The sequence below is a fragment of the Oncorhynchus tshawytscha genome, linkage group LG19 (assembly GCF_018296145.1).
Source record: "Oncorhynchus tshawytscha isolate Ot180627B linkage group LG19, Otsh_v2.0, whole genome shotgun sequence".
Classification (NCBI taxonomy): Eukaryota; Metazoa; Chordata; class Actinopteri; order Salmoniformes; family Salmonidae; genus Oncorhynchus; species Oncorhynchus tshawytscha.
The window spans coordinates 6,790,496-6,815,912 of NC_056447.1; the positions used below are offsets into that span (position 1 = coordinate 6,790,496).

The 25,417-nt window shown below is 41.7% G+C and overlaps 2 protein-coding genes across 6 annotated transcripts in view; one reads left to right on the forward strand and one right to left on the reverse strand.

Moving 5' to 3' along the window:
- The window catches only part of spg11 (SPG11 vesicle trafficking associated, spatacsin), an 84,769-nt gene extending 65,613 nt beyond the window's left edge, over positions 1–19,156 (reverse strand). For 3 of the 5 annotated variants that reach the window (XM_024378951.2, XM_024378952.2, XM_024378949.2), the window contains exons 1-14: positions 18,704–19,156; positions 18,359–18,546; positions 17,898–18,125; positions 17,516–17,714; positions 17,051–17,188; positions 16,489–16,871; positions 12,592–12,737; positions 12,363–12,495; positions 7,395–7,550; positions 5,851–6,029; positions 5,308–5,484; positions 2,337–2,408; positions 1,983–2,125; positions 1,478–1,653 (exon numbers count right to left, since the gene is read on the reverse strand). In XM_024378951.2, coding sequence (XP_024234719.1) covers positions 1,478–1,653; positions 1,983–2,125; positions 2,337–2,408; positions 5,308–5,484; positions 5,851–6,029; positions 7,395–7,550; positions 12,363–12,495; positions 12,592–12,737; positions 16,489–16,871; positions 17,051–17,188; positions 17,516–17,714; positions 17,898–18,125; positions 18,359–18,546; positions 18,704–18,933 — 2,548 coding nt within the window. In that variant the 5' untranslated portion in view covers positions 18,934–19,156. The remainder of the gene's footprint in view (positions 1–1,477; positions 1,654–1,982; positions 2,126–2,336; positions 2,409–5,307; positions 5,485–5,850; positions 6,030–7,394; positions 7,551–12,362; positions 12,496–12,591; positions 12,738–16,488; positions 16,872–17,050; positions 17,189–17,515; positions 17,715–17,897; positions 18,126–18,358; positions 18,547–18,703) is intronic. The other 2 variants (XM_024378954.2, XM_024378953.2) reach the window with 1 other exon arrangement.
- Positions 19,157–19,852: 696 nt separating this feature from the next.
- Positions 19,853–24,459, forward strand: ciao2a (cytosolic iron-sulfur assembly component 2A). The gene is made up of 5 exons (XM_024378955.2): positions 19,853–20,188; positions 21,329–21,493; positions 22,919–22,968; positions 23,449–23,494; positions 23,803–24,459. The coding sequence occupies exons 1-5, from the start codon at positions 20,161–20,163 to the stop codon at positions 23,901–23,903; spliced, it is 390 nt and encodes a 129-aa protein (XP_024234723.1). The 5' UTR covers positions 19,853–20,160; the 3' UTR covers positions 23,904–24,459.
- Positions 24,460–25,417: the final 958 nt, after the last annotated feature.

Sequence of the window (25,417 nt, forward strand, 5' to 3'; positions counted from 1 at the left end):
GTGGCAATGCAACAGCCCCGCAGGCACAGTGCGACCGCACACACACACACACACACACACACACACACACACACACACACACACACACGTGTTGCGTGATGGTAGTTGAAGGAAAAAAATGGAGTTGAATCATTTGGTCCACTGTTTAGATTGAGCACATCTCAGCGAAATATAGACGGATGTCCACTACCGTTCAAAAGTTTGGGGTCACTTAGAAATGTTCTTGTTTTCCATGAAAACACACATGAAATGAATGAATAGGAAATGTAGTCGAGACGCTGACAAATTTATAAAGAATGATTTGTAATTTAAATAATAATTGTTTCCTTCAAAACTTTCGTCAAAGAATCATCCATTTGCAGCAATCCTCCAGCAATTACAGCCTTGCAGACCTTTGGCATTCTAGTTGTCAATTTGTCGAGGTTGTCTGAAGAGATTTCACCCCATGCTTCCTGAAGCACCTCCCACAAGTTGGATTGGCTTGATGGGCACTTCATACGTACCATACGGTCAAGCTGCTCCCACAACATCTCAGTAGGGTTGAGATCCGGTGACTGTGCTGGCCACTCCATTATAGACAGAATACCAGCTGACTGCTTCTTCCCTAAATAGTTCTTGCATAGTTTGGAGCTGTGCTTTGGGTCAGTGTCCTGTTGTAGGAGGAAATTGGCTCCAATTAAGAGCCATCCACAGGTTCTGGCATGGCGTTGCAAAATGGAGTGATCGTCTTCCTTCAAGATCCCTTTACCCTGTACAAATCTCCCACTTGACCACCAAAGCACCCAGAGACTATCACATTGCCTCCACCATCAACAATGTCAACACTGTATTTCTGATCAATTTGATGTTATTTTAAATGGAGAAAAAAAAAAAACTTTTCTTTCAAAAACATGGACATTTCTATGTGACCCCAAACTTTTGAATGGTAGTGTATGTGTTCTAGACAAGTATGCACGCACCATGTAATCAAATCAAATTGTATTGGTCACATACACAAATTTAGCAGATGTTATTGCGGGTGAAGCGAAATTCTTGTGCAAAGTTGCTTAGGAGCTAGAAGCAGAGCTGACATGGCGATCGGGAGTGCAGGTATTTTTTAATTTTTTAAAAAGTTTTATGAAAATGTGATCATTTGGAATTCTGACGCACAACACGATTTAATGATTGCACAGGCAGACCACTTAGAAGTTAAATCATGGTGAAAATAAATGTTTTACCCACTCATAGAACATAGACTATAACCAAATTGACAGGAATTTAATTATAGGAGTGGATTTAAGTGCAGAAAATGCTGTCATCATATTAATTTCTGTTGTGGGTGAAGTCAGAGTTCAGCATGACGGGAAATCGGGGTCCATAGATGATACGAGTTTCCAACTTGTATTTACCACTTGAAAGCTGAATGTTTTTCCAAGTCAGGATCTCCTACTTACAATGACTCATATAGGGTGTGAATGCAGGGTTAAGAGAGTCCTACCCGAGTCTTGTAGGCGTGACAGCAGGATGGCTCGCTGGGTGTTGTGGTCCCAATGTCTGACCCAGTCCAGACGGAGCGAGCTCCACAGTGTCTGTTCTGACTGGGAGCCTCTCTGGTCTACCAGCTCCTCCAGCAGACTCTTAGATCCTGGGTCTGTCTGGGACATCTGAGGAACCCTGAGAAAAAGCAGTACACAGTACCGTATTGCTACATTAAAACAGGAAGTGATTGCCATAGAGCAAGACTAAAGATAAATGATTGAGCAAAAAAATAAATAATAATGTTTACTGCTAACATTTTGTCATGTAAGCAGAGAAAAACAACTACTGGCATTCAGGGCCATGTTCATTAAGGACACAAAAAGGGAGGGACCACCTTCACATGTGTTTTCTTCTGTTTGGTGACTAAAGAACACGACCCAGATGGATACAGTGTCAGAAATCCTGACAGGAGAAAAGCACACGAAGATAAAACTGAAAAACCAAATGCAGTGAATAGATGGTACCGTTTTATCTCGTACCGTTGTCTGCCCACAGGGTCTGTGCAGCGCGTCTCAGGCACCGCACACAAAGCCTCAATCTGTTTGATGAATTCCACCCTCTGTGTCTCTTCATCAGACAAATAGCTCTGCTTTGACAACTCCTCCACCTGCACACAGTAATTGAAACCCCCCCAAAATCATAAATCGCCTCTGAGTTCAAAAGGTAATGAGTTCAAAAGGTAATGTTCATAAAGAGATGTTGATATGTTTTTCAACTCAATGCAGTGTACCCGCTTGTCTGGCTGGAATGAGTTTTTAAAAACAGGCAAATCATCCAAATAATGAAAGTCAATGTTTGATGCGATATGCTGGTCTTACCACAAAGTCCCTTAGGCCCCGGTCATCTGTGTAGAGGCATATGTTATGCAGTTGCTTCTTTACGTTGAAACCCTGAAAACAGAGAATGCCGGTGTTTTTTTTCATCCACAGTACAAACAACAACAAAAAACAAGGAGACTCCTGTTTCAGTTGCATGAGAAATGACCATTTAGTCATGGAGGACACACCAACATTCCTGCTGGGTCATGGGGTGTGAGTGAGATGCTAACATCATCCCTGTTTTCACAGACTCTGGGCACATTGAATAGCAAAGCTCTGTCTACGTCTTGTGGGTTATGTAAAATAATCATGCAGTGTAACCACTGTCAAGTAATGTTATATGATGACTTGGTTGATTATATTAGAGTGAATCTTCATGATGCCCAACCCACATGGGCTTATAAGACACCGTATTTGCTGTATCCAAAGAAAAATGATCATACTTATACATGCACACAAGTACACACATGCTTACATACATACAGTTGCAGCCAAATGTATTGGCACCCTTGAATTAAAAAATAAATCCCACATTTCTTCTAAAACAAGATGAAATTGAAAAAAACTTTGGATTTTCAGTTTTATTAAAAAAATAAAGACAATTATTGGCATTATTGGCATTATTGGCACCCTGGAGCTAGTACAGTACTCGTTTTATCTAGTGATGATATAATGTCTTGGTTTGAGACTGATGTCACGACTATGCTAATATAGTAAAAAAAATTGATAGCTAGCATTCCAACAACTGCAACGATGTGTTTGAGAGACAACAAGTGCTCATTATGCAAATGTATTTATGTTTTCAATAAACATTGGAAATTAAATATAGTTCACGTTGCCAACAATGTAAGCCAACCCGTAGCTGCGCACACGTAGGTTTTGTTGCGAAACAAATAACCAGTTTATAGCCGCTCTTCTTTATTTATGGCATTGAACCTACCTAATTCAATTACCAGAAGCAGTATCCCAGTTCTCAACAAGATTCTTTGATTTCTTGTCAGGTGACATAGGGTTCTGGATCATAGGTGTTTTGGTCTGGTTATAATTTCTGAGCTTAGGTTTAAGCCATATGTAAGTTGACCATTTTTCTTTGTAGCTAAGGGTTCAACTTTGTTTTGATCATGTAGACATTGCATCGTAACTTGTGTCTAAATATGTTATAGATCAGCTCCCTTAAATGTCTTTTGTTACAGCTTTCTTCCGTCGAAGGAGAGTCGGACCAAAATGCAACGTGGTTAATTCGATACATCTTTAATGAATGATGAAATGAACAATACAAAAACAATAAACGTAACGTGAAAACCGAAACAGCCTAAACTGGTGCAAACTAAACACAGAGACAGGAACAATCACCCACAAAACACACAGTGAAACCCAGGCTACCTAAATATGGTTCCCAATCAGAGACAACGAGAATCACCTGACTCTGATTGAGAACCGCCTCAGGCAGCCATAGACTATGCTAGACACCCTTACTCAGCCACAATCCCAATACCTACTAAAACCCCAATACCAAAACACAACACAAAATAAACCCATGTCACACCCTGGCCTGACCAAATAAATATATAAACACAAAATACTAAGACCAGGGCGTGACATCTTTGAGTTATTTTGTCCAAGGGTAATTGTGAGATTTATCAAAGTTGAAAACCTTTTTTAGGGGTTCACAGCAAAGCTGTTGTTCTTCTTAGATGACAAATACATATTTTTGACATAGTCAAATAACTGAAGCATAGATTGGTACCTTTTTTTCTAATTTGGCACACAGAACTAGAGGCCATGAAGAACTTGGTGAAAAAGTATGGCACGATTGGCCTATAGGTGGCTCTGTTATAAGCAATCTCACTTAAACCCTCCTATTCACCACCCTGTTTGACCTAGAGACTTGAAACTTTGTGTGTAAGTGTCTTTTCTAATGCTGACCACATTTCATAAGGTCTATCAGGAAAGATTCTCCTCCATCTTGGGAAAACATATTCTCATGAAGGATAAATAACAGGTCCATGGTACATCTCTTAACTTAGTTTGAGAAAAGCCAAGGGATTGGCTAAGAGATGGCAAATCCAAATGGGATTTTACGTGTCAATTTAAACCACTGGAAATCCACTCCACGGTAGCCTATCAACTTGAAACTTGTCATCGCTATCATGGACATCCCTAAGTTGAAGCCCACTGAATTTTGTATTGATATCTAAAAACAACAAGGAAACTACTAATAACTAATTACTGCATATGTAACGCTAATGCTAAAAATGATCTGCAATCATCTTCTCCTCATGAACCGTTCATCAGATTCACTTCAATGTTGTATTTAAACTTAGGATTGCACATAAAGGAAGATTGTTCCTACATGATAGAGTGCTTGCTTTGCTATTCAACTGATCTTGTGTCCTTTCGATCATCCTCAACCACGTTCATTGCTGCTCGCTGCTATATCGTTTAATTCGTTTTATCTTATATTGTTACCATTGTTCATCATTGTCTAACTACGAATATAAAGATTACCCCAGAGGTAATACTTGGTGGAAGCCCTTTTGGCAGCCATTACAGCTGTGAATCATTTAGAATAAGATTCTACCAACTTTGAACAACTCTAAGGGCAACCAACAGTGGGGTCTGAAAAAAAAATGACTAGATAAAATAAATTCAAATACTGGGCTATTATATTGTATGCTACATTTTTGGGAGAAATTAAATTATTTTATACTAATACAATTGCTCAGAGAAAGAGATTTGGTTAAACAAGTAATATTTTTTCTCTCAAAAAAGGTAGAAGACAACATTATTGACACCCGAGTTTTCAATACCCTTCAATACCTCACCTTGTGAGGATAACGACAATGAGCCTTTTTCTAAAAGGTTTTATGGAGTTGGAGAACGCATCCGGAGGGATCTTAGACCATTCCTCCATACAGAATCCTTCCAGAATGGATTAGTGAAAACAAACCGAACATAGCCATAGTCTCACCATGTTCCTGAGCAGTGCAGTGGCCTGCTCCAGGTCTTTGTGTGTGAGGCAGTTGAAGGCCAGACGCAGCCCCGTACTCCTCAACTCCTCCAGCCGCTGATCTGGCCTGTTCTGGCTCCTCAGGTAGGCCTGGGCCCGGGGAATCTGCCTGGTCAGCACTGCCCGCTCGACCACCTCCTTGACGCACACACAGTATCAGAAATCGGATATCTGGTCATTACTGTAGATAATTATTTAATGAAAGCCAATTGGGGAGAACCATTCTGGTGCAAAATGGCTGTTGTGGATGAGAAGAGTTACCCTAGCACAAGGTCAAGCGCTTTGAGGCCTATGGTTAAAAAGTGTGACATAAATTCAAGCCATTATCATGATTACCCATCTAGGATGTCGCTGAGGATTCATGCCCACTCTGCTTCTTGTGTGTGTGTGTGTGTGTGTGTGTGTGTGTGTGTGTGTGTGTGTGATTGTGACAGCAAATCAATTAATTTGAGTGGAAGAATCGACAATAAAGTAGCTATTCTGAAAGCTTCACTGTGTTTTTACCTCAGAAGAGAGGGAACTCCAGTAATCATTCTCCACCTCCTCAGTTACAGGTATGGGGGATGGGACAAGGGTGGAAGTGTCGCCACCTGTTGGCCAGGGAAACCTCTTCATGAAGGTACGCAGATCCGAGACGTAACTATCCAAGATCTCCACACACTCCTGCAGGTTCTCATCCAGCTCTGTGAAGAAAGAAATGAGAGAATAGGGAGAAACCTCTGTGTTATTGAAAGTTTGAGACACCCACCATCATCAGACCTTATCATGATTCAACGTAGACCATACAAACAAGTTTGGTCCTGATCTCCTAATAACATCAGTAGAAATCCCTGATGAAGGCCTATTGAGACTGAAATATAAGATCTGTTACATTTTTGGAGCATTAAGGTCACCAGTGTGTTGGAGTTTCTATTTCTAGACTTTTCTACACTGAACAAAAATATAAATGCAAAATGTAAAGTGTTAGTCCCATGTCTCATGAGCTACAATAAAAGATCCAAAACATGTGAAGTTTTGTCAAACAACAACGCCACAGATGTCTCAAGTTCTGAGGGAGCGTGCAATTGGCTTGCTGACTGCAGGAACGTCCATCAGAGCTATAGCCAGAGAATTGAATGTTCATTTCTCTACCATATGCCACCTTCAATGTCATTTTAAAGAATTTGGCAATACGTCCAACCGTCCTCGCAACCACAGACCACGTGTAACCACACCAGCCCAGGACCTCCACATCCGGTTTCTTCACCTGCGTAATCGTCTGAGACCAGCCACCCGGAGAGCTGATGAAACTGAAGAGTATTTATGTCTGTAATAATGCCCTTTTGTGGGTAAAAACCTATTCTGATTGGCTGGGCTCCCAAGTGGGTGGGCCTATGGCCTCCCAGGCTCACCCACAGCTGCGCCCCTGCCCTGTCATGTGAAATCTATAGATTAAGGCCTAATGAATTCATTTCAATTCACTGTTGCATGTGGAACCAAACAAAATTCTAATGTCAACTTGATTTTTTTGTTATACAGTTGGCAACTAAGCAGGTTGATGCAATCTCCCGCAGATGTTTTCATGCCAGCCATGACTGATTGCTTGAGATAGCAGTATTTTTTTTATTTTAAAGTGAGTGGATTTCAAATTTGATTGATTTCATTTCAGAGAGGTGAGAAACAAAGTGGGAAATGGATCAGGCATAGTAGTGTGAAGGGTTTGAAACCCAGTCTCCAGAGTTGTAGTACATGAGCCTAGAGACGGGAGGGTTACCACTCAACCATGACTCTGCTCAGTGAGGCAGCACTCCTAATGCATCATGCTTACAGCAACTGGATTCTGTAGCCAAGCAGGTTGATGCAGTGTCCCCTCAAAAATCTTAAAGGGACTGTTCACGGTTTTTAAACGTTTTTTTATTTATTTACATGTGGTCATTTTATCCAAAATGTTTTTTGAAAGTTTGTTAGCAACCTCCAGAATCTACTGGCGTGTGTAGCAATGAACATGGGTTTAACCTGCAAGCAGTGCATGCAAAAGCATGGGGAACGCGGCGAGAGAAATGTCTTACCCTCTGTGGCGGAGAGGACAGCCCTGACTTGTGTGTTGAGGAAGGCCAGGGTGATGCTGAGCAGCTGTTCTGAAAATTGTCGGCTCTGGGCCTCAGTATGATTGTCTCTGATGGCACAACGCAGAAGGTCCAGAGCCGGACACAGATCCTGGACATCTACAGGAACAGAGAAACACTCATACTGTCATATCTGCAGTAGGATGAAGTTGCTTCCAGAAGCTGATCTTTATTCAGTTTTGCATGTTCCCCACTAATGGTTAAGGTTAGGATTGGGGGAGTGGAGGCTGATCCTAGATCTGTACCTAGGTCGTATGACTAGGGGGAAATTTTGCCATTGTAATGGCTGTGTTTGCTACAGTTCTATTCATTACATTCTGGTAATTACACTGTCCTACCCATTGAAGGCACCCATAAAAAATGTTATATAATTTTTTTTTTTTTAAATATACACTCCATAAATATTCATTTTAAGCTCATAATACACTACAGAGGTTGAACACATTTATTCTAGTCAGTAGGAGAAAACATCAACCACACACACAAACAAATTAAAGGCATGGGGGCGCATGCACACAATTTCAATTACTAGGCTGTGATGAGACTACAGTGAGACATCATGTGAGAAGGCAATTACTATTAGGAGCGGTAATTCTAGCTGACATCGCATGAGGTATCTTACGGTATAGTCTCCTTCCTTTTTCTCTCACACAAACGCACACAAACTGTATGCTCACAGTTAGGGCTGGGCGATAGGGCCAAAATATCATATCATGGTATTTTTCACATTTTTGATGGTATTTTATGTTTTTGATTAGAGAATAGGGAGAAACCTCTGTGTTATTGAAAGTTTGAGACACCCACCATCATCAGACCTTATCATGATTCAACATAGACCATACAAACAAGTTTGGTCCTGATCTCCTAATAACATCAGTAGAAATCCCTGATGAAGGCCTATTGAGACTGAAATATAAGATCTGTTACATTTTTGGAGCATTAAGGTCACCAGTGTGCTGGAGTTTCTATTTCTACAGACTTTGAAATAAAAGTTCTACATTTGCTTTATGAGTAGTTCGTGACCCTAGGGTGGCAACACATATATTCTAAATTATTTTAAATGGGTCTTTCCCAATTGTGATTGTTTTATACTGTTCAATTCAACTTTAACCTAAAATAGTTTCCTGCACTCATTTGAGATCATTACCACACTGCCACAATATGGGCAAAAATATTTTTTTTTAACCAAATGCTTCAATTGCGATTTAGATCGGTGAACTTTTCGAATCATGGAAATTTAATGTTTATTATAATTCTATAGTTAGAATATAAATAATAGTGGGCACTTTGAATACAGTGCTTAACATGACAACGAATGAAAATGCCATGGGCGAGTTATTGTGACAGGGTAGGAACCAAAGTGATGTTCAGTGTTTCCTAGGGAACCCTATAATATTTGGCTATATTACATTTTTATTCATATAGCCAACATATTCATGCTTCGCCTATTCCTCTTTGATTAAGAAGATACTGTTGCAAAAAAAACATTCTGATTTAAGCCTCCACCAGAACTGGTATCAGACTGTATTAGCTAGCTACGTTTGCTCTGACTCAGTACTTGTAATAGCTCGTTGACTAGCCAGCTAACTAGCAATTAGCATTAGTGGTTAACACGATTTAGCTTAACTTGCTGAGAAATTACAAACTAGCTGTTTGCAGATGTAAGAAACACAAACTAATATTGTAATTATAGAATGCTTGTGGATTTATATTAAGATCAAAGTGGAAACAACATTGTTGTATGTGCTGCGTTGACCATGCAGACTGAACGAAAGTGTCTCGTGGTCAAGCAACAACAAATGCTCTCCTTGAGTGACGGGGGGGACCAGGTCTGTCTGGAAAGCGGCAGAGAGTGGAGAGGGATGACTCAAGTAGCAAAGTAAATTATAAAAATAGATGTTACACACGGCGTATCACATTTAACAAACCAAACATTAAAAATACTGTTATAGAAGGTAAAGTAAAAACCCAAACCGGTCCGTGCATAAATACCGGTGTATAGTAAAATACGGTATACCGCCTGGAAAAACATACTAGTACACACACATACAGGAACGCAGACACATTTAAATACACATCTGTGAGTGTGTGTGTTTGTGATATTTATTTAATTTATGTAGTTCTGTCTTTGAGCTGGTGTTGTTTATAAATTTTTTGTATTATGTTTTATGTTGTGTGGACCCCAGGAAGAGTAGCTGCTGCTTTCGCAACAGCTAATGGGGATCCTAATAAAATACCAAATACCAATACTTGTTCCTTTCTGTTTGTCAGCCACTCCCAGTGGGCTAGATTAAGGGGCTCCAAAGCTTTACCTACTATACAACGATCCAAGCAGGACTCAGGAGGCAAGGCTGATACGACAGACTGTCGGCCCAATAGCTCCCATGAGTCAATGCACAATATGAATCATTACCGTCGTAACTCTCCCCGTGTGTGTGCTGTTCGTGTTTCTGTTCATGTGTCTGTGTTCCCCCAAGCATTTAATTGTCATGCATGGTATAGGATTTGCAGATTACTTGCATTTACAACCTAGAATGTCCTCACAGTGATAACCATTACATTGTAGCTTTCAATTTAATTATCAATGTATGCCTTATTTTCAGCCTGATTTATAACTCAGTAAAGTGTATTAACACAATACTACATTACATAAACACGACAAATGGATGAAAGGTGTCACTTGAACTGTACACTATTTGCAAAATGCAATATTTGAAAAGGTACAGTTGAAGTCAGAAGTTTACAAATACATTTAAACTCAGTTTTCACAATTCCTGACATTTAATCCTAGTAACAATTCCCTGTCTTAGGTCAGTTTTGATCACCACTTTATTTAATAATGTGAAATGTCAGAATAATAGTAGAGAGAATGATTTATTTCAGCTTTCATTTGTTTCATCACATTCCCAGTGGGTCAGAAGTGTACATACACTCAATTAGTATGTGGTAGCATTGCCTTTAAATTGTTTAACTTGGATCAAATTTTTCGGGTCTCCTTCCAAAAGCTTCCCACAATACATTTGGGGAATTTTGTCCCATTCCTCCTAACAGAGCTGGTGCAACTGAGTCAGGTTCATAGGCCTCCTTGCTCGCACACACTTCTTCAGTTCTGCCCACCAATTGTCTATAGGATTGAGCTCAGGGCTTTGTGATGACCACTCCAATACCTTGACTTTGTTGTCCTTAAACCATTTTGCCACATGTTTGAAAGTATGCTTGGGGTCATTGTTCATTTGGAAGACCCATTTGCGACCAAGCTGTAACTTCCTGACTGATGTCTTGAGATGTTGCTTCAATAAATCCTCATAATTTTCCTTTCTCATGATGCCATCTATTTTGTGAAGTGTACCAGTCCCTCCTGCAGCAAAGCACTCCCACAACATGATACTGCCAACATATGCTTCACGGTTGGGATGGTGTTCTTCAGCTTGCAAGCCTCCCCCTTATTCCTCCAAACAATGGTCATTACGGCCAAACAATTATATTTTTGTTTCATCAGACCAGAGGACATTTCTTCAAAAAGTACAATCTTTGTACGCTTTTTTATGGGGGACTTAGAGCAGTGGCTTCTTCCTTGCTGAGCGGCCTTTAAGGTTATGTTGATATAGGACTCGTTTTACTGTGGATATAGGTACTTTTGTACCCATTCCCTCCAGCATCTTCACAAGGTCCTTTGCTGTTGTTCTGGGATTGATTTGCACTTTTTGCACCAAAGTACATTCATTTCTAGGAGACAGAATGCGTCTCCTTCCTGAGCGGTATGACAGCTGCGTGGTACCATTGTGTTTATACTCTCATCACGCACAAGCGACTCTTGTGGTGGGCCGGGCGCAGTGCACGCTGACCAGGTCGCCAGGTGTACGGTGTTTCCTCCGACACACTGGCTGGCTTCCGGGTTGGATGTGCATTGTGTCAAAAAGCAGTGTGGCTTGGTTGGGTTGTGTTTCTGGGGACGCATGGCTCTCAACCTTCGCCTCTTCCGAGTCCGTACGGGAGTTGCAGCGATGAGAAAAGACTGTAACTACTACCAATTAGATACCTCAAAATTGGGGAGAAAAAAAGTGGTAAAATGTTTTTTTTTTTTAAGTGTATGTAAACTTCTGACCCACTGAAATTGTACAGTGAATTAAGTGAAATAATCTGTCTGTAAACAATTGCTTGTGTCATGCACAAAGTAGATGTCCTAACCGACTTGCCAAAACTATAGTTTGTTAACAAGAAATTTGTGGAGTGGTTGAAAAATTAGTTTTAATGACTCCAACCTAAGTGAGTGAATAATTATTGAAAAATAAACAAACACCAATTGCACATTGAAATTCATAAAGCATGTAATGAAATCTTAAAGATGCCTGGGCCACTGATAATCCCTTAAAATAACAGGAAGGTGGCACCCCTGCACAAAGACATCAAATAGTGTTGCATCAACATCATGGTCCAAACACACCAAGACAGTCGTGAAGAGGGTACGACAACACCTTTTCCCCCTCAGGAGACTGAAACGATTTGGCATGGGTCCCCAGATCTTCCAAAAGCTCTACAGACTATTTACATTGACCCCCCTTTGTTCTTACACTGCTGTTACTCTCTGCGATTCATCTTATCATCTATGCATAGTCACTTCACCCCTACCTACATATAGCCTTGTTATTGTTATGCAATTCTACTGTGTTACTTTAAATTTTTTACTTAATTTAAATGTAATAAATATTTTCTTAACTATTTCTTGAACTGCACTATTGGTTAAGGGCTGTAAGTAAGGTCAAATAATGACAAATAATATTAGATTTGATGCATGTCAAATTTGTACTTAGTATGAATTACTATGGCATACAATTACAATAATACTAAGTATTTATATTAGGATTCTAGGGATTTATGTGATTAATATGAAATTGATTGTAAAGGCCTTACTCTTCAGCTGGCTCTGGGTTGAGATGGCAGCTGATTGGTCAGGTAGAATATACCCAGAGGGTGGAGTCAGGACGTTCTTTTTGCTCTTCAGGAAGAAGTCCACTGTGTCCAACTGGTGGTTCTTTAGACCAGCCTACAAATACAAGACAAAGGCATGTATCGTTCAGTACGTACTGTTGTGAAATTAAGCAAACCATTTAGCCAACTGAACGGGCCCCAGGACTCCTACCTGCAAGGCGTGAATGGGGATGGCGCAGCGGCCCCATTCATTAAGGTGGCACAGAGAGTCCACTGTGCCAGCACTGCCAAATACCATTAGTCTGTTGAGCAGCTCCTCCTGTGACACAGCAAACAGCACCAGGGACAGGCCTGACGCTGCAACACACAAGAGCTACACTCAACATCCATACACACATGAATAACAAAAACATACAGTGCCTAGTGAAAGTCGACTCACAATTTTTACAGAAGAAAAGTGTGCAAGTGGTATCTAAAAAAGTATTGCATTTGATTTTTTTCTTACCGATCTACACAACCTAATCCACATTTTGAAAGTGAAAGAATATTATAGAACATTTCCCAAATTAATAAAAAATTCAAAAAAAATGGTATAATAATAATGATTGCATATGTCTTCACAACCCAGAGGTAATACTTGGTAGAAGCACTTTTGGCAGCCATTACAGCTGTGAATCAGATTACAGCTTAGAATAAGATTCAACCAACTTTGCACAACTCTAAGGGCAACCTACAGTGGGGTCTAAAATTACTGACACCCTTGATAAAGATGAGCAAAAATTACTGTATAAAATAAATAAATATACTGAGCTATATTTTACGCACACAAAAAATTGGGAAATTATATTATTTTATTTTAGCAGTAAAACAATTGCTCAGAGAAAGAGATTTTCGTTTAACAATACCTCACCTAGCGAGGAGAAAGGTACTGAGCCTTACTCTCCCTTGTTTTATGAGTTGGAGAACTCATGTGGAAGGATCTTAGACGATTCCTCCATACAGAATCCTTCCAGATCATTGATATCCTTAGTCTGCGCTGATGGACTGCCCTTTTTCATTCAAACTGCAGGTTTTCAAGTCCGGAGACTGAGATGGCCATTGCAAAATGTTGATTTTCTAATCATTTATAACTAATAATTTATTTGTGGATTTTGATGTATGCTTGGGGATATTGTCTTGCTAGAAGATCCATTTACGGCCAAGTTTCAGCCTCCTGGCAGAGGTAACCAGGTTTTTGGCTTAAATCTCCTGGTACTGGGAAAAAGTTTATGATGCCGTTGAGCTTAACAATAGCCCCAGGACCTGGGGAAGCAAAATAGCCCCATGACATCAAAGATCCACCATCAAAATGGCTACTGCAGGATTCCGACAAAAAACCTGCAGCAACCTGTAAACTGTGTACTCGCGCACTGCCGTAGCCAAAGGTTCAAACCCACAGAAACCCTGATAAAACGCACTCTGCGCGCTGCTGCGCATCAAGGCAGACCAAGGCTCAAATCAGGGAAACCAGGACAAAAGGCTGTCTAACATCGACCACAGCGGCCCAAGTCTACAAGCCCCACCTTGGCAAGAACAACACTTACCTTGGGACCCCGAAAAGTCAGATCTCACACAAGGAACCGCAAGTCCAAAACAACAGGGCACCTGCTGTGACTTGATAATGCGTGCCACTTCATTGATGAACCACGGCAGCCCAAGGCTCAAACCTGCCATGCAGTACCCTAGACCACTGCGCCACCCGGGAGGCCCTTCCCACGGGTTTTCTATGGGGTTTAGTTAGGCCAGGGGATTGGGATGGCCATGTCAAAAATGTTGTGTTGATTTTGGGGTGTGCTTTGGTTCATTCTCCTGCTGAAAGATCCAACCAAGGCTCAGTTTAAGCCCATGATACTAAACTGAGCAAAAAAAAAGAAATGTCCATTTTCCATAACCCTGTCTTTCAAAGATAATTCATAAAAATCCAAATAACTTCACAGATCTTAATTGTAAATGTTTAAACACTGTTTACCATGCTTGTTCAATGAACCATAAACAATTAATAAACATGCACCTGTGGAACGGTTGTTAAGACACTAACAGTTTACAGACGGTAGGCAATTAAGGTCACAGTAATGACAACTTAGGACATTAAAGAGGCCTTTCTACTGACTCTGAAAAACACCAAAAGAAAGATGCCCATGGTCCCTGCTCAACTGCGTGAACATGCCTTAGGAATGCTGCAAGGAGGCATGAGGACTGCAGATGTGGCCAAGGCAATAAATCTCAGTGTCCGTACTGTGAGCAACCTAAGACAGCACTACAGGGAGAAAGGACGGACAGCTGATCGTCCTCGCAGTGGCAGACCACGTATAACAACACTTGCAGAAGATCGGTACATCCGAACATCCCACCTGCGGGACAGGTATGGGATGACAACAACAACTGCCCGAGTTACACCAGGAACACACAATCCCTCCATCAGTGCTCAGACTGTCCGCAATAGGCTGAGAGAGGCTGGACTGAGGGCTTGTAAGCCTGTTGTAAGGCAGGTCCTCACCAGACATCACCGGCAACAAAGTCGCCTATGGGCACAAACCCACCGTCACTGGACCAGACAGGACTGGCAAAAAGTGCACTTCACTGACGAGTTGTGGTTTTGTCTCACCAGGGGTGATGGTCAGATTCGTGTTTATCGTCGAAGGAATGAGCGTTACACCAAGGCCTTTACTCTGGAGTGGGATCGATTTGGAGGTGGAGGGTCCGTCATGGTCTGGGGAGGTGTGTCACAGCATCATCGGACTGAGCTTGTTGTCATTGCAGGCAATCTCAACGTTGTGCATTACAGGGAAGACATCCTCCTCCCTCATGTGGTACCCTTCCTGCAGGCTCATCCTGAAATGACCCTGGTTTCATCAACTGTGCACCCGTATCAACTGCATGTCTGTGATTTGCCATTATACACCAGTGCCTGTGGAGTTATTTTAGGACATCAGACATGACAATAATACATCCTAATAGCTAAATAGTTAACTAGCGAGACAGCCACTTCAAAACATAGTGTAGTTTGGCTGGTAATCTTGCTAGTTTGTTGTGTCATTATTTTATCTTCTGCGCAAATGTCTCTTTTGCTCCTTTGGCAGCAACCCAATGCCACATGCAGGTGATGCACACAACATTCATTTTCCAGGATTTTAATTCTGACAAAAAATGGGCTATAAATGGGCTCACTAACTAGCAATGAATATCAACAAATGTGTACACTCCACTACGCACGCTTTGATCACGAAAATATATTCTTCTGACTGCATGATTGAATCACCGCTCGTCACAGTCAATGCAGGCCTACAATATTATAGTCCGATGCGCTCTGCAGAAATTTGGAGGACAGTGTGCAACACATTGCGTGGTTGTAAGATGTTTTTTTTTACTTCTCCAATCGAACAACTTTAATCAATTTTCTTCTTGTCTGACCCATCTGTCTTCTTGTCTGACCCATCTGTCTTCTTGTCTGACCCATCTGTCTTCTTGTCTGACCCATCTGTCTTCTTGTCTGACCCATCTGTCTTCTTGTCTGACCCATCTGTCTTCTTGTCTGACCCATCTGTCTTCTTGTCTGACCCATCTGTCTTCTTGTCTGACCCATCTGTCTTCTTGTCTGACCCATCTGTCTTCTTGTCTGACCCATCTGTCTTCTTGTCTGACCCATCTGTCTTCTTGTCTGACCCATCTGTCTTCTTGTCTGACCCATCTGTCTTCTTGTCTGACCCATCTGTCTTCTTGTCTGACCCATCTGTCTTCTTGTCTGACCCATCTGTCTTCTTGTCTGACCCATCTGTCTTCTTGTCTGACCCATCTGTCTTCTTGTCTGACCCATCTGTCTTCTTGTCTGACCCATGGTTTTATACTTGTCCTGGCAAGCGGATAGTACGTTATACTGATCGACAAACTGAAAAGTTACCTTTTTTTTCTCGTCAAAATGTATCTAGCTCAGTAAATTTGGTTGGGAATCATTGATGGACAGCAATATTCAAACCGTGTCTCTGATTTTCAAGCAGATTTGAGTCATGGCTGAGACTGGACCACTCAGGAACACTAAACACCTCTCATATGTGTGCAGTAGCAGACTCACTCTTCAGAAGCAGGCTGAGCTGCTCCTCTGCGGTACGCTGGATAGGCACGGTGGGCGAGGTGGGCCGGTGGTACGTAACACTCTGGGACTGCAGATCCCAGAAGGCCACAGTTGTCTCGCTGTTGCCAGGGGAGACAAAGGTCAACACAGTGGAGAATTCAGAAACAGAGAGCAGCACTGGGGTAGTTGTGTAGGGCACAGAGAATTGCATGGTGGCTCCCCCTGATGGGACTCTGCTCTGGGAGAGCTTGGCAGCGATAGCTGCCCGCCCACACTCGATGTGGGGGAAATCCTTAAACCAAGGAGCCCCCAGAGTCTGAGGAGAAGAGGGAGGGGTAGCCTTGGCCTTGTTGTACAGAGAAGTCAGCCTAGCTTCCCAGGACCTGGAGATAACGGGAAGGGGGAGAGAGGAAAACAAATAATTATTTTCCTCATTTAACTTTCAGGGCATTAAAGATAAAAACAAAAAAATGGTATGCAATACACTCCCCTTTAACTAAAATGCAATGTACAACACTGACAGAGAATTCTATTCTGTTCTATTCTATGCTCTTCCTCTTACTGGTCAGTGCTGAAGGAGGTGCCCAGCACAGTGTGGCTGTAGATGGAGCTGGAGAGGCTGTCCTCATCACAGGGACCCTGGGGCCTGAGGGGAGGGCGACTGGGGACCACTCGACACATCAGATGCTCTGGGTACATCCTACCAGGACGACAGGAAAAATCCACAACAACTTCTGTCAATTAAAGGAAGAAGGGTTTCATAGGAAACCCTTCTCAATTTGCCTTTCCTTGATGGCTTGTGTCCTCCCTCCTCGCCTCCTAAAAACGCATTGAAGGAAAAGGTACCAAGGGCGGAACCAAGGATGTTCTCCATGAATGCTTTTGGGAAAGAGCCAAAGAAAAAGGAAGCAAGGAATCAAGAAAAGACCAATTGTGAGATATCCAGATGGACTGAACAGATTGAATCACAAGTAAACCATCTTGGTGAGTCTCAGTGATAGTTCTTCCCTGTTTACTGCTGAAATACCTGAAGTAGTGGTTGAGGTCGACAGCAAAGGCAGTGTTAGACTGAGTGGCAGCAACAGCAGTACCCAGGTCAGGAGACACCTGGAGGAGACAGAAGGAGTCCAGGTAGGGGGCCGGCTCATCTTCCCCCAGCCCAGCAGTGTGGTACGAGGGCAGGTCTACACTGGCCAGCTTCCTCCCCTCAGCACTGTCAAACACATCTGGAGCACTGTGTTAAAGATAGAGCAGTATACTGAAAGACAATCAGGATCAGAGTAAGATACTACGACTTAGTTGTGAGAGATGCCTGTAAACTCCTATGGCAGTTATGGCTAGACACCATAGAAGTCTGCACAGCCCTGTGTCTCAGGGCTAACTACTACACATAAAATTGCTAAGGATACATATGACTCCAGCTGTGGTCAACACAAAGAGTATGCCTCTGCAGAGCTGGTAGTCAGTGCATGTGTCCAGGGGGGCCTTTGGGGGCAGAACGATGCTGCAGCAGGACAGGGTATCCGGTTCAGCCCCCTGCTGCCACTGCAGCTGCACCACAACACTGGAGTTGAGCAGGAGAAAGCTTCTGGCATCCACAAAGGACAGCAGCCTCAAGGACACCACCTCAGCCACACCTGCAGAATCAAAATGCAAGCAGTGCAGTTTAGTATAGGTTACGAATTCATATGGATAGATTAAAGTTGGAATGTATGTAAAATAACACTCAAAGCTATGAAAATAACAATGAGTACAACTTCAGGCACAACTGCTAATTCTGTGTTCCCTAATGTGGTCTCTAAAACAAATATAATCCACTACTTTCAATCTGAATTAAACTGATAATGATAAAGACATTGGCGTTACGTACTCGGGGCTTTCTCCTTGACCAGCTGCAGTAACTTCTCTGCTGTGAACTCAGAGGCAGAGACAAGAGGGCCAGAGGTAGGGCCCTCTGCTTCCAGTTCATACAGTGTCAGCTCACACTCAGAGCTCACAGCCAGAAGTCTAGGGTTGCCACGGGCTCCATTGTAAACTGTCACCTCCTCCCAGGCAAAGCTACAGACAGCGAGGAATTCATTCAATCAGAGAACTTTTTGAAGATATAGCACGCACCCACGCAGACAGACAGACACGATGTGTGAACCAATCCCGTCATCAATGTGGAAACAAATGCATATGGCAGTTTACATTTCTTTTAGCTCACTTTACTCACTCTGTATATGTGCCATCCACCGTTCTCCCCGGTGCCTTGCTCTCTGAAATGTCGCCGACTGTCAGCACCCCAGCACCACTCAAGCAGCAGAGCAAGGAGCAGCCTTGGGCCATTTTAGCTTTTGCTGTGTCCACAACATTTTCACAGAGGTTGCTCTCCGGGATGAGAGCGACTTCTAATGCACAGTTATCTCGAGTTTCAGATCTGTGCAACATATTTATCATAATCATGTCGAATTTGATGCAGATGCCTTACAACTGATACGATCTCATATGTAATTTAGCTATTTACAGTTGTATATACTCAGCTGTCGACTTGTCGTCAAATGAGAGAACAATTAAAATAGAATCTGGACATTATCGTTTTCTTTTTCGTGGATGTGTGTTCCTCTTTCACGTAAACATTCTTACCTACATCCTGACACAAATCACATGACATGCGTTCTCTGTATCAGATGATTAACTATTGCCCAATAGTAGAACGAAAAAATATATACATAAAAGACAGTAATAATCAAGCAAGGATAGTGCTCATATATTTTACTCCAGAGGCATTACAAGGAATCCTGTCGATGAATGCTCTGCTCACAGCCACCCGAGCCTGTGTGGTGGTGTGCTTTGAACTGTGACTGAAGTAGTGTGATGGTTGTTTAATTTGTTTTTATATGTCTGCAATGGAATACGTTGTTGTTTTTTCCAATACCCCATACAGTAGGTGTAGTCTTCCATAAAACTTCAAAGAAAAGCAGAGGATAGCATCACTGTTGAAACCTTGATATTTTACACCCTAAATTGCCGTTTAAAGGCAAATTGTTGAAAATATTAATAAATTAATGAATACACCAAATAATAATTCCTAAATGATTATGCATGCAGAGCAGAAAACCGAACTTGTATTGATCTTGCAGCGTTTGCTTTCGCCTGAATCTGAAGGAGGAAGTAAACAGCCAGCACAGGCTTTCGTTTTGCTTCCCACTAGATAACACAGCCACAAAGAAGATGTTTGCTAACGTAAAAATGTATGAAAACAAACATGTACTTTTTGGGATTCATTTAAGGTTAGGGTTATGCATGTTTAAGCATTGTGTTTAAGGTTAGCGTTATGTTTAAAATTAAGATAGCGTTGTTTTTTAAATGGGCGGGGTTTATAACTTTGTTACTGTGTTAACTAGTGACGACTTTTTGTTTGTCACAACCTACGCAGATGTCAAAGCTTAAGTCTTCTTATAAAAACCGCGTTGATGAGCCAATCCATATGCTAGTATGTTTTATTAAACGGGGAACATACTGTCTAGTTTAGGGGAGCGTGAAAACACTGATGTCAAAGTCTCTCAGAAAGCTCGAGTATATGAAAAATTCAAATAGTGTCTAGCTTTGTCTCACTTAGTTACATTGAGTCACAAAGTATTGCAGTTCACCGGATTGCCAGACAACACGAATGCACCAAGGACCCAAAATATGGAAGAGAAAGCATTAGAAGTATACGGTAAATTGGTTTATTTGCATCTTGATACAGCTAGTTCGAGAGCTAGTTCGCTAACGTTATAGACAGGTTTTCTAGGCTGCGTGCTAGTATTTTTTTATTTATTTGATTGAATCTGAATTTAATTAGGCCAGTTATGGTTATCTTAGCCTGGTCCCAGAACAGTTTGTGTGTTGACAAGTCTGGTCGTTGTTTTTTTATTTATTTTTTAAATTTAAACTTTATTTAACCAGGTAGGCAAGTTGAGAACAAGTTCTCATTTACAATTGCGACCTGGCCAAGATAAAGTAAAGCAGTTCGACACATACAACAACAGAGTTACACATGGAGTAAAACAAACATACAGTCAATAATACAGTAGAAAAATAAGTCTATATACAATGTGAGCAAATGAGGTGAGATAAGGGAGGTAAAGGCAAAAAAAGGCCATGGTGGCGAAGTAAATACAATATAGCAAGTAAAACACTGAAATGGTAGATTTGCAGTGGAAGAATGTGCAAGGTAGTAATATAAATAATGAGGTACAAAGGAGCTAAATAAATAAATACAGTAGGGGGAGAGGTAGTTGTTTGGGCTAAATTATAGATGGGCTATGTACAGGTGCAGTAATCTGTAAGCTTCTCTGACAGTTGGTGCTTAAAGCTAGTGAGGGAGATAAGTGTTTCCAGTTTCAGAGATTTTTGTAGTTCGTTCCAGTCATTGGCAGCAGAGAACTGGAAGGAGAGGCGGCCAAAGAAAGAATTGGTTTTGGGGGTGACTAGAGAGATATACCTGCTGGAGCGTGTGCTATAGGTGGGTGATGCAATGGTGACCAGTGAGCTGAGATAAGGGGGGGGACTTTACCTAGCAGGGTCTTGTAGATGACATGGAGTCAGTGGGTTTGGCGACGAGTATGAAGCGAGGGCCAGCCAACGAGAGTGTACAGGTCACAATGATTGTAACGCCTAAGTGACCAACGGAGAGACCGCACTAAAAGATCTGAGATTGTTTTACAATTTCTTATTTTCTCTATGATAATGAAACTGTCGGACAACTGCTAATTTCAACTGATAGCTAGCTAGTTGTCAGTATAACCAGCTGAAATAGTTAACATTTCTAAGTGATGTGCTTGTTCACCACCTCAACCCCAATTTCTTTCCCCAGATGTCATTCGCACTATTCGAGACCCAGAGAAACCTAACACGTTGGAGGAATTGGATGTCGTGTCAGAAGAATGTGTTGAAGTCCAAGAGCTTGGAGAGGACGAGTATCTCATAATTATCAAGTTCTCCCCAACTGTCCCACACTGCTCTCTGGCAACACTAATCGGTGTGTCTCTGTTTCAACTGATAAGAAACAACTGTTCATAACTGACATGAACAGATAGTTATTTAGCCTCTTGCATCCATACTGATACAATGTTTTATGTGACAACACTACAGTGGCATTCTCATAGTCTGGTCGCAGATCTGTTTGTGCTGTTGACATCTCCATTGCTTCCATTGCTGTTGCTGTCAAGCCTAACATAACGAGTGACAAGGAGTTGGCATGATAGCATAAACAGACTGACACTCAGGCTACCATTCCTGTAGAGCTACAACTATCTCTGCTACATTCCATTCTTGTCTACCTCAAAGTTGGCAGCACAGGCAGAGAATGTAAGAGTCTGTGTGGCCCCTTTTCCTATCCTTTTAATAAATAGGGATATGATAAAGTGCCATGCAATGTTGTCTTTGAAGCTATAGTGACATCGGTGGCCATTGACCGATAACTGGAGCACAAGCAGGCACCTCTCCAACCATACTCTGGCGTATTAGTGCACTCAAACTGGCATGACTGAAATGCAACAGACTTTGCATTTTATACTTCCACTAGTTTCAGTTTCTACTTCCACAAGGTTGTCAAGTAACTCGACATAGGTGGTCTGACTTAATGTAGCATTGATCTACTTTGTCTAGACCTACTGAGTGTAAGAAACATTAGGAACACCTGCTCATTCCATGACAGACCGACCAGGTGATTCTAGGTGAAAGCTATGATCCATTATTGATGCCACTTGTTAAATCCACTTCAATCAGTGTAGATGAAGGGGAGGAGACAGGTAAAATAAGGAATTGCAAGCCTGGAGATAATTGAGACGTGGCTTGTATATGTATGCCATTCAGAGGGTGAATTGGCAACACAAAATATTTAAGTGCCTTTTGAGCGGGTTATGGTAGTATGTACCAGGCGCACTGATTTGTGTGTCAAGAACTGCAACGCTGCTGGGTTTCTCACAACAGTTTCCCATGTGCGTCAAGAATGGTACTCCACCCAAAGAACATCCAGCCAACCGCTTTCAACACCTTGTAGAGTCCATGCCCTGGCGAATTGAGGCTATTCTGTGGGGAAACGGGTGTGAAATTCAATATTAGGAAGGTGTTCATAATGTTTCTAACACTCAGTGAATATTCTCTGAAGGGGACAAATGTTAAATGGCAGTCTCATGAGAAACCCCCACTTTTCACTCTCTTTGTAACATGACCTTCTTCCCACAGGGTCAATTAACTCTGTTCTATGGATATATATATATATATAATTTTTTTTTAAAATCTGTTTCCCCTATATGTGTTCAGCAGCGGGTATAAGAAATATAATATAGATGTATACCCCCCCTAACACTGCCACCGCTGCATAAAAGAAACCCTAGGGGAAACACAGAAATTGCCTACTTTAGATTTTTTAATGTAAGTTATTCTGTAACGTGTGTTTCAGGCCTGTGCTTACAAGTTAAACTGCAAAGATGCTTGCCGTTTAAACACAAGGTAAGCAGCTAGGGGATTACACCCATCAGAGGAAAAATGTTATCATACAACTAATATCTAAATCAATGTTGATGCACAAAATGTTAGTCTGTTTAGTAAGAACGCGTTCCCTCATCCAGTGATTTGTCATTACGAAAAGTCCTATTTTCCAAACCTTTGATGCATAGCGCTTTGTCTTATTTCCAAGGGTAGTCTGAAGCCAATAATTTAAATGGAAAACAGTGTTGTAAAATCCTCTCCCCTTTTGTGCTGCCTTGGTTTATAATGCGGTGCCTCTGGAACAAAGGGGCTCCTATGAAAATGCAGTGTGGTTGTTTTCTGGCTCTGGTTGTATCTCTGGTGTGCTAACCTCCAACCCTTCTCCCTGATTAGACCTGTCTGTGGGAACACACACACACTTAGTTTTTCCAACTTCATGCAGATGAATTGCTTATTTTATTGTTATTTTAAAGTGGAAATGTATCTGTTCTTGTTCAACAGTTGGACATTTTCATTTCTGAGGGAACCCATTCTACTGAGGAAGATAGTAAGTGTTATTACTTACAACACCACCATATCCGTATCTCCAGGAAATGTATTTTGAATAAAAGAGAAATGTCAGACATTGGATATATTTTGTATTTACACACGAAAAGCCCAACTATAATTTGTCTTATGAAACCAGTAATTCTGTAAACCCCTTTTGGTAATATTTTACAGACCTTCAGGCTTTAACTCAGCGGGAATAACATTACTTGTGGTGCTCAGACAATCCAGGTTCAAACCCATTTGGTCCCATTTATGCAGTTGGACAATAGAAGGAAACCTATTGTGATTTTATCCATTTCCCTCCAGTTAACAAACAGATCAACGACAAGGAGAGAGTAGCAGCTGCTATGGAGAACCCCAACCTGCGGGACATTGTGGAGCAGTGCGTTACTGAACCTGATGACTGAGCCAATGGACTGGCATCTCAGTTACTTTAGACCAAGGTATTCAATAGGCACCAAATGGAAGAAAATGAACTGAAACGGGGGTACTAGCAGAAGTTGTCCATTTAGAAATGCTAGTTTTTGCTTTCCGTTGTAAAACATTTTGCTACTGTGTACCCTAATGAATGCGACCCGGCCATCAACTTAAAATCGTAGCCATCGTGGAATGTGTGTTTTTTTTATACAAGTGCCTGGAGGATATGTCAGAGATTACCTGATCGGAACTGTTCAAATTTCCTAAATCCTTTTGTGAATAACCACCATGGTAAAAAAAATAAGTCCAAATCCGTAACAGAATTCCAACTTCAAGTTTATTGTAATCATGAAAGAATCACTAAGGGATAAGATGAAGAGTTGCAGGAAAATGTGAGAACTTCCCAGTTACTTTTTAGACTTCTGAGCAACGTCCCTCGAACAATCGCCACAGAATGGACAGCAGTGTATATGGCTTTGTCTTGTTTGATCTTTTTCTAACATCATAATTGAAATAGGAAATAAAACATATTCCTAAAAAAGCTGATTTTTGTTTTGAGGTGAATTTGTATCTTTTCTGCTGGGGTTATTTTTCACCTGAATGGCTAAATGCATCATTATTCTGCCGAAGGGGGCGGAGTTAGCTTTAGAGTTCTGTCTTACTATCCAGGTCTGTACCCAAGCAGTTCGAGCTTCTACTTTTAAAAATCCACCTATCCAGAAATTAGTCTCTCACTGTTGCTGCTTGTTATAGCCCCCAGCTGTGCCCTGGACACCATATGGGAATTGATTGCCCCCCATCTATCTTCAGAGTTTGTACTGTTAGGTGACCTAAACTGGGATATGCTTAACACCCCGGCTGTCCTACAATCTAAGCTAGATGCCCTCAATCTCTCGCAAATTATCACGGAACCTAGCAGGTACAACCCTACATCCGTAAACACGGGCACCATCATAGATATCATCCTGACCAAAGTGCCCTTCATATACACCTTTGCTGTCTTCAACCAGGATCTCAGCAATCATTGCCTGCGTCCGTAATGGGTCTGCGGTCAAACGTCCACCCCTCATCACTGTCAAACGCTCCCTAAAATACTTCAGCGAGCAGGCCTTTCTAATTGACCTGCCCTGGGTATCCTGGAAGGGAATTGACCTAGTCCCGTCAGTAGAGGATGCCTGGTTGTTCCTTAAAAGTGCCTTCCTCACCATCTTAATAAGCGTGCCCCTTTCAAAAAATGTAGAACTAAGAACAGATAGCCCCTTGTTCTCTCGTGACTTGACTGCCCTTGGCTAGCACAAACATCCTGTGGAGTACTGCATTCGCATCGAATAGCCCCCACGATATGCAATCTTTTAGGGAAGTCAGGAACCAATATACACAGTCATTTAGGAAAGCAAAGGCTAGCTTTTTCAAACAGAAATTTGCATCCTGTAGCACTAATTTCAAAAGGTTTTGGGGCACAAAGGTTTTGGGACACAAGTCCATGGAGAGTAAGAGCACCTCC

What these genes read in the sequence shown, in the direction of transcription:
- ciao2a (XM_024378955.2), top strand. Translation starts at nt 20,161, where the DNA reads ATGGAAGAGAAAGCATTAGAAGTATACG. An exon ending in GAAAGCATTAGAAGTATACG is followed by an intron (nt 20,189 to 21,328) that starts GTAAATTGGTTT and finishes TTCTTTCCCCAG; the next exon opens with ATGTCATTCGCACTATTCGA. An exon ending in CCATTCTACTGAGGAAGATA is followed by an intron (nt 23,495 to 23,802) that starts GTAAGTGTTATT and finishes ATTTCCCTCCAG; the next exon opens with TTAACAAACAGATCAACGAC.